This window comes from Medicago truncatula, chromosome 7 (assembly GCF_003473485.1).
Source record: "Medicago truncatula cultivar Jemalong A17 chromosome 7, MtrunA17r5.0-ANR, whole genome shotgun sequence".
NCBI lineage: Eukaryota > Viridiplantae > Streptophyta > Magnoliopsida > Fabales > Fabaceae > Medicago > Medicago truncatula.
The window spans coordinates 27111471-27123454 of record NC_053048.1 but is presented as its reverse complement, the minus strand read 5'-3'; the positions used below and the strand labels follow the sequence as shown (position 1 = coordinate 27123454).

General features: G+C 34.0%; 1 protein-coding gene across 1 annotated transcript; it reads left to right on the top strand.

Annotated features, from left to right (window-relative positions):
• The first annotated feature begins 9392 nt into the window (after window positions 1–9392).
• LOC120577043 (probable terpene synthase 2) lies at window positions 9393–10007 on the top strand. The gene is made up of 2 exons (XM_039827946.1): window positions 9393–9617; window positions 9723–10007. The coding sequence occupies exons 1-2, from the start codon at window positions 9393–9395 to the stop codon at window positions 10005–10007; spliced, it is 510 nt and encodes a 169-aa protein (XP_039683880.1).
• Window positions 10008–11984: the final 1977 nt, after the last annotated feature.

Below are 11984 nucleotides of genomic sequence, written 5' to 3'. Positions count from 1 at the left end.
GACCTAATTGTTAGAAAAACTATTGTACGTGAAAACTTTTGGAAAAAGGGAGAAAAGCTAAGAGAAGGGAGAATCAAAGAGAGCTGCGATTTTTCTTCATAACCAGGTAAGGGTGAGACTAATAACTCAGTAATGGTAATCGATTATAATTCTGATGATTAGTTAGCAAGAATTAGGATTGAATTGGAGAAAACGAAAACTAGGTCAAATCCCTAGAATTGATGATCAAAACGGTAGGAATTGATTAAATTGGTGTAGAAAGTGTTCCTAGACCTTAGATAATGTTTAGGACGAACTTTGGAATCAGTATTAGGCTTAGAACCATGAGAATCGTTGAATTTTTGTGAAAATAGCAGGTCTGGCTGTAGCGACATTCATCGCTCGCCACGGCGAGCTCTGAATATCGCCTCACGAGTGATGAACATTCATCGCTCGCCTCCCGAACCCTTTTCCCTCGCCTCGCGAGTTGTGCAATGCAGCTCGCCACAGCAAGCAACCTTACTCTCCATAGCGAGCTAAGGCAGAGAGCATGTAAGATTTTTCAATTTCGACTTTTTAGTTGGACCTTGAGTGCCTAAACATACCTAGTAATGATTAGGAATGAATGTAGGACAAGATGGAACCTAGAACAACATTAGTTTGGAAATTGACTGGTACTCGCCATGGCGAGTAGGAACTCTCGCCTCGCGAGCAATTCCAGATTGGAGTGCCTTGAGTGTTTGTGCGATCTGTGTCGCACGTTTTGATCAAGAGTGAATCCCTAATTGGTAATGAGACCTAATGACGACGTTTAATGCAATCTGTAAAGCCGTTTAAGATATGTCGATATTAATTGAGCATGATTAATGTACGATGCATTATGTAAGATATGAATTAAATATTATGATGCCATTAAATTGTAATTGATATAATGATATCATCCTGTTGTTGTGTGACTTGACTATGCTGCTGTTGTTATTTAACTAAGTGCATAATGTCTATATATGATGAATAAGATGACGTTTAGCTCCAAATTATTGGATGCATATTGATATGACGATTACGATGATTTGTTGATAAGAGTCCATGCATTAGCATTCATTGAGCTTAGTCCTCACCACGATTATTAGGAGCTTTGTCCTCCGCACGATTTATTAGGAGCTTTGTCCTCCGCACGTTTAAAGTATATTAATACTTATGATGACGATTGGTACCACATGCATATAAGGAGTCTAAGAGCATTGTCGCATTGTCGTGTCGAAGATGCTATGTTGTTGATGATGATTGAATATGTGAATACGTGATAATTGTTTATCAAATATGCAAAGTTGTTTAAGATTGATTATGATGTTAATGTTAATTTATGATTCGAATTACATTGATTAACATTATTTTGTTATGAAATCTCACCCCTTCTGCTTGAAAATGTTGCCCTTCGTATGGGTAACTTGCAGGTGATCGTGCTTAGTGTGCTGTTTGCTGTTGTGAGTGGCCTTGCCTCACTGTGTCGTCTAGGTCGCTCTGATACGTAACGGGATGGAGTTTTGATATGCATGCTTCATTCTATTACGTGAAACATTTATGTTATTTTTATAAGGTTGTTTATCTTTTGAAATACTTTGATGGGGTCTGCGAGCCAAAAAGATTTATGGATTATGAGATAATTTCCGCTGCATTGTTTAAGTATTTGGTTAAATTGTTATTTAACTAATATTGGATTATGTTAAATGTGATATCCCGTTTGTTTATGTTGTTTACTCTGATAATTGTTTTAAGAAATTTTTATATTGGGAAAACGGGGTGTTACACTCGCGAGGCGAGTTGCCTAGTACCTTAAGCTGTTTGCTATGTTTTGAATAGAAATGAATGAACTTGATGTAGGAACATGATTAAATTAATTGTGTTATTTTCTGGAGCTATTGAATTAATTATGATGAATTGTTGATGACTGTGATGTATACTTATATCTAAATAAATCATACATGTTGTTGAATTGTTGGGGTGTAAGTCATATTCATATATATATGCATCGTTGGGTAGCAGATGTCGTTGTATGCATTGTTGAGTTGTATGTTGATATACACAAATGTTGAGTCCATTGCATAAACATAACGGTGGTGAGGGCTCATGCCCTGGAACGCCTTGTCGTTCAAAGCGATGAGGGCTCATGCCCTAGAACGCCTTGTCGTTCAAATTGGTGAGGGCTTATGCCCTGTGAATGCTTTAACCATTCAAATTCGGTGAGGGCTCATGCCCTGGAATGCCTTGTCATTCAAACGCGTAAAATGGTACCACATGCATGTGCATTGTCGCATTTTGTTGTTGAGTCATATTGGGGTCGTCATGTCATTGCATGAGTCGTTGTTGTTGGTTGAAATTGTCATATGTTGATGATGTTGTTGATTATGAAATATATATGTATATTGAAGAATTATTGTTATTTTAGGGTGTTAGATTCAATTGATGAATTTTATATCTATTATTGTTGTTTGTGAATCTCACCCCTTCTGCTTGGAAATGTTGCCCTTCCTATGGGTAACTTGCAGGTGATCCAGAGTAGTAGATGTGGTGGCTCAAATGTCTAGGGCTCTAATACGTAATGGGATGGGAATTAGTTGTTTATTTTCATTCCTTATGTATCAATTTTGGAACATGCTGTTGGAGCCTTTTGTTGTTGCTTGTTTTGAAACAAATGTTGATGATTAATTATGTTGAGGCCTTTGTGCCAGAATTTATTATTGGAGAATTCATTGTTGATGTTGATGTTGATGTTATTTACTGAAAAATATTCCATTGCAAAGTTTTGGTGAAACTATTTAAAATTGATTTTTAATAAATAGTATTTTATTCTATTTAGAAATTTTGAAAAGAAGTGTGACATGCCCGTTGTTGTGGAACTTTGATTATTTTATTTAATATTTAATTGTTGGGATAACGGGGTGTTACAGAAAGCATAAAAGTAAATAACAAGAAAGTAAAGGAAAAGAAAAGAACTTTTATTCAAAAGACAACCGTCACTTATTGAATTCCAAAGAAAATATGAATATTTGTGATGGCTAGCTACTCTAATTATAGGTAACATTTGACTTAAAATCTAAGCAATTACATCACTAGAATGTTCCACAAGCAAAGGGCTTTGTGGTAAAACCAAATAGAGTAGCTTAGAATCTAAGCAAAAGTAGCAAAAGGCTGTCTGGGAGGTGGCACGGCCGTGCCAACCTTAGCACGGGCGGTGCCAAGTTTCTGACCTGAGGGAGATATATTTTTGTCTCCGAATCTGCGTATTTTCGTACTGAATCAGCTCCAAAACCCCTTTCTTTCGCTCCAAGACTCAATTCATCAAATATTCATTCCTGAAATATAATAAAATGCAGTTGAAGTAAAATAGCTCAAAAAGAAAATAATATTAAAATAAAGGCTAAAGTGCACTTTTCGCCCCCTATGTTTCAAAATGTTGCGATTTTGACCCCCTATTTAAAAAAATGGCAATTTTGGCCCCTTCATCCCAAAATTGCTGAGAAAACGCCACGTGTCCCAAAAAAGGGGTCATAATCGCAACTTTTTGTAAAGATAAGGGGTCAAAAAGCATATTTCCCTTATGTTAGGAGGTCAAAAGAGCATATTTCCCTAAACATAGGGGGTCACTTTTGCCATTTTTTTTAATAGGGGGCCAAAATCGCAACATTTTAAAACTTAGAGGGCAAAAAGTGAAGTTTAGCCTAAAATAAAATAAACTTAAATCTAATTAAAATGAAACTAAATATTAAACTAAAACATCTAATTATTGACTCATCAGCTGGGTACTTACAGATGAGCCATCACAATTAAGCTTGATGACTCCTTCACAGGGAGGGCTCCAAATCACTTCAGACACTAAAACTACTCTCTGGATTTTGAAAGGAATTCTGAACAGTTTTGCTATATTGTAGTCTAGCATAGCAGACTAACCTTAGCCAAACTTAAGTTGTAGCTTAATTTTACTTCTTCCAGAACAATGTTGAAAAGTGTGGTCATGGCCTGTTTCTTGCCATGAAAGTACGATTGATTTCTTTCAATCCAAATGGCCCACAAGGCAGAATTCAAAGTCTGATGGACAAGTTTACTTAAGATGCCAATGATGGGATACAACCGCAAGTGCACGGTCTTACCGAAGTAGTAATGAAAAGAGTATCGTTCTGACAGGGAGTTGTTTAATTCAATTAACTTTAGTTGGTGATTAGAAGAGAATTAAGAATATAAGATTGTTGTTTTCAATGGGTTAAAAGAGAAAATAATAATAAAAGAGAGCGTTGGAATCGTTGGTCCGTCATAGGCGACAAATCATTCACAAGCCAAGCCATTAAACCTAAACCTTATTTTAGATCTAGTTTCTAAAGACGAGTTTCTCTTAAGCCTATCACATCTCCTATCGGTCTCAGTGAGTGTGTTCCTCTAGCAAGCATGCCTATTTTCATGGTTGATTACTATTAGAATCCTTGAAGTTCGAAACTCTACAAGTCTCAAGGTTCACTAGACAATTTTCATGTTTCACAATCCCTGTCTAAATTCACTTGATCGAAAATTAAAGCTCCACTTTCGTTTTATGAATTAACATTTGGAATGATGGATTAACGATTATCAAACCCTCCACTTTCGTTTCCACATTTTGATAATATTTAATCCAAGTTAAAACGGTGAATTTAGAAAATAAACTAGGGTTACATAATATTAAGGTTTAAGGCTTGACTTGATTAGGATTATGTCATTAGATTTATCCAACAATCCAAAGACATAAGAAGTCTACTCACTCATGGTCATCATAGACATGAAAAAGAAGAGAGAAAACATAAAAGTAAATAACAAGAAAGTAAAGGAAAAGAAAAGAACTTTTATTCAAAAGACAACTGTCACTTATTGAATTCCAAAGAAAAGATGAATATTTGTGATGGATAGCTTCTCTATTCATAGGTAACATTCGACTTAAAATCAAAGCAATTACATCACTAGAATGTTCCACAAGCAAAGGGCTTTGTGGTAAAACCAAATAGAGTAGCTTAGAATCTAAGCAAAAGTAGCAAAAGGCTGTCTGGGAGGTGGCACGGCCGTGCCAATCTTAGCACGGGCCGTGCCAAGTTTCTGACTTGAGGGAGATATATTTTTGTCTCCGAATCTGCGTATTTTCGTACCGAATCAGCTCGAAAACCCCTTTCTTTTTCTCCAAGACTCAATCCATCAAATATTCATTCCTGAAATATAATAAAATGCAGTTGAAGTAAAATAGCTCAAAAAGAAAAAAATATTAAAATATAATAAACTTAAATCTAATTAAAACGAAACTAAATATTAAACTAAAACATCTAATTATTGACTCATCAACTGTGTTGCGAATTCGATGAAAAATCACACCAATAACAACCTGATGTGTGGAGCAAGAGATAATCAAGCAACCAAAATAAAGTGTATGGAAGTTATAAATATAAGCCAAAAGTAGAAAACAACAGCGAGAGAAAAAGATGAGAGAACACAAAAGAATTTGTTGACCCAGTTCGGTCCAAATTGACCTAGTCTGGGGGAGAGAGCAGCCCTCCGATCCACTATATGATGAGTAACGTTACAAAAGAGAAATCAATGGGTTACAAGAATAAGTCTCCATCCTAATTCTACCCAAAGTCCCAGCCTCTTCCCGTAACCAAGAGACTCAATCCTAATAGTGTTTCCCAAGGTGAATCAACCCTCAAAACCTAGTGTTTGTTCCAAACAGACAAACTCTATACAAACCCTAGTTTTGTTGTTGCCTTTCTAAACCCTTGTTTCAGCCCCCTCTATCTCTCTCAAAGTTTAGTCTGATAGAAGGTCTATATTTATAATAAACATATAACTCATAAATTTGGAACGAATACCACACTGAAGATACGTTTTTTTTTGCTCCTTCAGTGAAAAAATATTTGCATCAAAAATATAATATTCCCTTTCAAAATATATTTGTATCAAATCGTTCTTCATACGATACAAAAATATATTTATTGTCCATAAATATATTTTCAGCACAAAATATATTTGAAACAAATCTTTTATATTTTTAGCAACAATATTCTCCATCCATCAAATTTTGAGTCATACTAGAACAAGCTGGGTACCTACAGATGAGCCATCGCAATTAAGCTTGATGACTCCTTCACAGGGAGGGCTCCAAATCACTTCAGACACCAAAACTACTCTCTGGATTTTGAAAGGAATTCTGAACAGTTTTGCTATTTTGTAGTCTAGCATAGCAGACTCACCTTAGCCAAACTTAAGTTGTAGCTTAATTTTACTTCTTCCAGAACAATGTTGAAAAGTGTGGTCATGGCCTGTTTCTTGCCATGAAAGTACAATTGATTTCTTTCAATCCAAATGGCCCACAAGGTGTGAATTATAGCAGAATTCAAAGTCTGATGGACAAGTTTACTTCAAATGCCAATGATAGGATAAAACCGCAAGTGCACGGTCTTACCGAAGTAGTAATGAAAAGAGTATCGTTCTGACAGAGAGTTGTTTAATTCAATTAACTTTAGTTGGTGATTAGAAGAGAATTAAGAATATAAGATTGTTGTTTTCAATTGGTTAAAAGAGAAAATAATAATAAAAGAGAGCGCTGGGATCGTTGGTCCGCCATAGGCAACAAATCATTCACAAGCCAAGCTAACCTAAACCTTATTTTAGACCTAGTTTCTAAAGACGAGTTTCTCTTAAGCCTATCACATCTCCTATCGGTCTCAGTGAGTGTGTTCCTCTAGCAAGCACGCCTATTTTCATGGTTGATTACTATTAGAATCCTTGAAGTTTAAAACTCTATAAGTCTCAAGGTTCACTAGACAATTTTCATGTTTCGCAATCCTTGTCTAAATTCACTTGATCGAATATTAAAGCTCCACTTTCGTTTTATGAATTAACATTTGGAATGACGGATTAACGATTATCAAACCCTCCACTTTCGTTTCCACAATTTGATAATATTTAATCCATGTTAAAACGGTGAATTTAGAAGAGAAACTAGGGTTACATAATATTAAGATTTAAGGTTGACTTGATTAGGATTATGTCATTAGACTTATCCAACAATCCAAAGACATAAGAAGTCTACTCACTCATGGTCATCGTAGACATGCAGAAGAAGAGAGAAAGTATAAAAGTAAATAACAAGAAAGTAAAGGAAAAGAAAAGAACTTTTATTCAAAAGACAACTGTCGCTTATTGAATTCCAAAGAAAAGATGAATATTTGTGACGGCTAGCTACTCTATTTATAGGTAACATTCGACTTAAAATCTAAGCAATTACATCACTAGAATGTTCCACAAGCAAAGGGCTTTGTGGTAAAACCAAATAGAGTAGCTTAGAATCTAAGCAAAAGCAGCAAAAGGCTGTCTGGGAGGTGGCACGGCCGTGCCAACCTTAGCACGGGCCGTGCCAAGTTTCTGACTTGAGGGAGATATATTTTTGTCTCTGAATCTGCGTATTTTCGTACCGAATCAGCTCCAAAACCCCTTTCTTTTGCTCCAATACTCAATCTATCAAATATTCATTTCTGAAATATAATAAAATGCAGTTGAAGTAAAATAGCTCAAAAAGTAAATAATATTAAAATAAAATAAACTTAAATCTAATTAAACCAAACTAAATATTAAACTAAAACATCTAATTATTGACTCATCAGCTGGGTACCTACAGATGAGCCATCACAATTAAGCTTGATGACTCCTTCACAGGGAGGGCTCCAAACCATAGTTTTTAAAACCGGATCGGACCGGCCGGTTGAACCGGTCGGACCATGAACCGGTGGGGTGTCCGGTTCAATCTATTTATTGGATCGGCCATGCAATCAAACCGGTGTAAACCGACATGGCTCGGCGGAAACCGGTAAAAACCGGTGAATCGGCCGGTTTACAAAACCGGACCGGTTCAACACTCAGATTTTAAAATAAAAAAAATAAAAAACAGAAAACAAGAAATAGAAGAGAAGAAAGGAATATGGTTCGATTATAAACTGTAAATGGAATGGGAATATGATTCAATTAAGCTGCAAAGAAGAAGCAGAGAACTCAAAGAAAGAAAAAAAATTAACAACACTGTTCTTATGTGAGGTGGCTGGTGTGTTTGGGAAGAAGCATACTTTCTTATGCTGATGTTGAACCTGTTAGTGGATATTTAGGGTTTGGGTTTGTGGTCTGATGGGCTTATCAAACGTAGGCCCATTTTTAATGTTTCATGGATATAATTGCTCAATATACTCCCGTATCAACAAAAATAACAAAGCAATGTTTTTTTTCTTTTCTTTTACAACTATTAACAATTATGTTTTCTTTTTACAAATACCAACAAAAACTGTTTTGTTAAGAATACCATTAATTTTTATTATGATAATTTGTTTAATCTTGATATTTTATGACTTCTTTTTTTATTGAGAGGTTGGTATTGTATGGGTTATAAAATAAAAATTAAATTGAGTATGATATTGTTTTTAAATAATGTAATTTATTTTGAGACCGAAACATCTGATTCAATTCGGTTTAATACTTATACAAGAAAATTATATGACCGAGTCATACAACCGAGTTATTTGGTTCAAACTGAGTTAGTCATGCGGTTCAACCAATGACCCAGTGATTCGACCATTGACTCAGTGACCCGACGCCCTTACCGAGTCGATGACCGGTCCGGTTTTTAAAACTATGCTCCAAACCACTTAAGACACCAAAACAACTCTCTGGATTTTGAAAGGAATTCTGAACAGTTTTGCTATTTTGTAGTCTAGCATAGCAGACTCACCTTAACCAAACTTAAGTTGTAGCTTAATTTTACTTCTGCCGGAACAATGTTGAAAAGTGTGGTCATGGCCTGTTTCTTGCCATGAAAGTACGATTGATTTCTTTCAATCCAAATGGGCCACAAGGTGTACTTTTAACTATTTTTTGGGAACTTCTACTATTCACTTCTTTGCGGTTAAGTTTGGTAAGTAAAACAATATAAATATGTATTTGTTTTATAAAATTGGCTATAGTTAGGTAAGGATAAACTAAAAAACCATTTTTGTTGGTCGAGTGATGTTGGCTTGGGTTTTTGATGTGTGGTCCTTTCAACGATCCACTTTCAATTTCCCCTATGACCATTTCGGTGGACAAGTCCATACAAGTGAATTCCTGGATGGGACCCCTAGATTAGTTAGTCTCTATATCAGATCTTGATTTTTAAAATAAGAAGGATAGACCAAAAAACTGCTAACTTTTTTTTGGACTAATTAAGTAAAAGGTCCCTACAAATATTAAAATTTTCGTTTCTAGTCCCTACGACAACAAAAAAACACACACCTTTTAGTCAACATAAGAAACATGAGTATCCACGTATTTAAATTTTTTTCTGTTAATGATGGCAATTCAAAAAGTCAGTCCAAGCATTTATGACAGAGGCGAGATGGCTGAATGAAAACCATATACCAACAACAGAAGAGTACATGCGCATATCAAAAAAATCAGGTGCTTACCCTTTGCTGATATTAACCTCTTACATTGGTATGGGTGACATAGCCACAAAGGAGATCTTCAATTGGGTATCAAATGAGCCAAGAATTGTTAACGCCGCTGCAACTCTTTGCAGGCTAATGGATGAAATTGTTTCCAACGAGGTATTTATGAAATATCAAAATTAACTTCTCACTAACATATAATTGCTTTCTTTCACTCGAAATGACCACTTGCATTATTTATTTTCTATTGTACTGTTTGAACAGAAAAGAGGGCAAGTTTGCTCATTGTTAGATTGTTATATGAAGCAATTTAATATGTCTAGAGATGCTGATATTCAAGAATGCAGAAATAGAATGACAAGTGTTTGGAAAGATATAAATGAAGAATGTCTTAGGCCAACCAAAGTTCCAATGCCTTTTATGACTTGTGTTCTTAACCTTTCGCGTTTTATGGATGTTGTTTACAAAAACGAAGATAACTACACAGATTCTAACAGACTAATGAAGACTTGTATTAAAGAAGTGTTGGTTGATCCTGTTCCAATTTGAGCACCGAGGGTTTAGTGGATGTTTGAATTCACATTAAGTTTGAAAAATCCAAGTGGCACATGAATTTTCTTAAAGTTCAAAAGTGGAGTAATTGCCGACAACTATATGACACGCCTTGATATTATGAAGCTTAAAATAATTCCAATCAAAAAATTTGTTTTTATGTTCTTTATATTTCAATTTTGAATAAGGATTCAATGTTTGTATTTCGTGTGTGGGATTTCATTTTCATGAATAAAAAGAAACTAGATCGTACATCCATGCGTCGTGCGGGTGAGTTGTATGGTAATGTGTTATCTATATTATATATAAAGTAAACAATCCCTTTCAGCACGCTTTTGGGTTGGACTTTTCTTTCCAAAAATTCCCTTAATTTTTTATTTTAATTTTAAATACAAATAACCCATATAACAAATATATAAGAATAAATTTAATTTTAAAGAGAAAACTTACACACAATTCCTTATGAATTGTTCTTACTATTAGGCAATTATAAAATAACAAGTAGATTACTAATCCATGTCACTAATCGTCCCCGTTAACTTTCTTTTACCTCCGTTAACCACAAATCAAACTCACAAAAAACTAGCACAAAACAAAAACTCATGTTACTTTTTTATCAGCCGATTTTATGTTGTACATCTGTGTTGTTCGCCTCAATACAACCCACAAAGATTGCCAAATATTTTCATATCCCTTCCACAAAAAACAATATTTCCATATTATTTTATTACTTCCACAAAAAACAATATTTCCAGATTATTTTATTATTTTATTAATATAAGTTGTAATGCACTATTTTAATATTTATTTATTTTATTGAGTTTATAGTCTATTTTTATGACTTTTGTGATTTATATGGTTTTTGTGAGGTGTTGTTGATTTATTAAGTGGCTTATTTTATTATTTAATAGAATAAGATTTGAAAATAAAATAAGATTAAGTTGTGGGGGCTGTTTTGGAAATTAGAAGAGTTTAGTTGAATAAGTAGAAATATTATGTTATTTGTTGTAGAAATACATGTTATTTGTTGTAGAATATATATGTTATTTATTGTAGAAATATATGTTATTTTGTGTAGAAATATTATGTTATTTGTTGTAGAAATATAAGTTATTTGTTGTAGAAATATATGTTGTTTTGTGTAGAAATATATGTTATCTGGTGTAGAAATATATTTCTTATTTGGTGTAGAAATATATATATGTTATAGAAATATATTTCTTATAGAGATAATTGTTATTTGTTATAGAAATATTATATATATATATATATATATATATATATATATATATATATATATATTAGAATAGAACATTGAGACTTGAAGGGCATATTTGGAAATAAGAGAAAATAAGAAGGTTAAGGATTTATATAAAAGGGGAGAGTTAGAATTAAAAAATAAGGTGCAAACTGTTTTTGGGAGATAAAGGGAGAAAGTGAGAAGTCAGAAAACCAAGGATCGATTTGTTAAGGTAAGTGTGGGACTAACTTTCTCTAATTCTAAGTTGTATAATTCTGAAATTGAGTTTAGCATGTTGTAGGTTGTAGTTATGGAAATTTGGGAATTAGGTTTTGAAGTTGTAATTGGTTGTTAATAGAGTAGAAAATCCGTTGAATTTGTGTAGAATTGATGTTCAGATCATGGATTATTTTTAGTGCAATGTTTTATATGGTTTTGAGTGCCTTAACATGTATAGAAATGGTTAGACAAGTTTTTGGATCAAATTTTGGCATAGAGAAGTTAAAATTGGTATTTTGGGGTGAAAAGTGGGGTTTTCCCGAGTTGCTCTCTGACAACACGTCCTATTTCATGTTCTTGCGTATTTTTCACACGTTTCCGTTTGGAATTGGCCTTTGGTGTAAACATGAAAGTTGTAGATAATTGAGTTAGCTTTCCAGTAGCTTCGGTGTGACGTGAAAAAGATTTTTGGTTCTTGAGATATGATGAAAATACTCCAAGTAGGTCTTAATAAA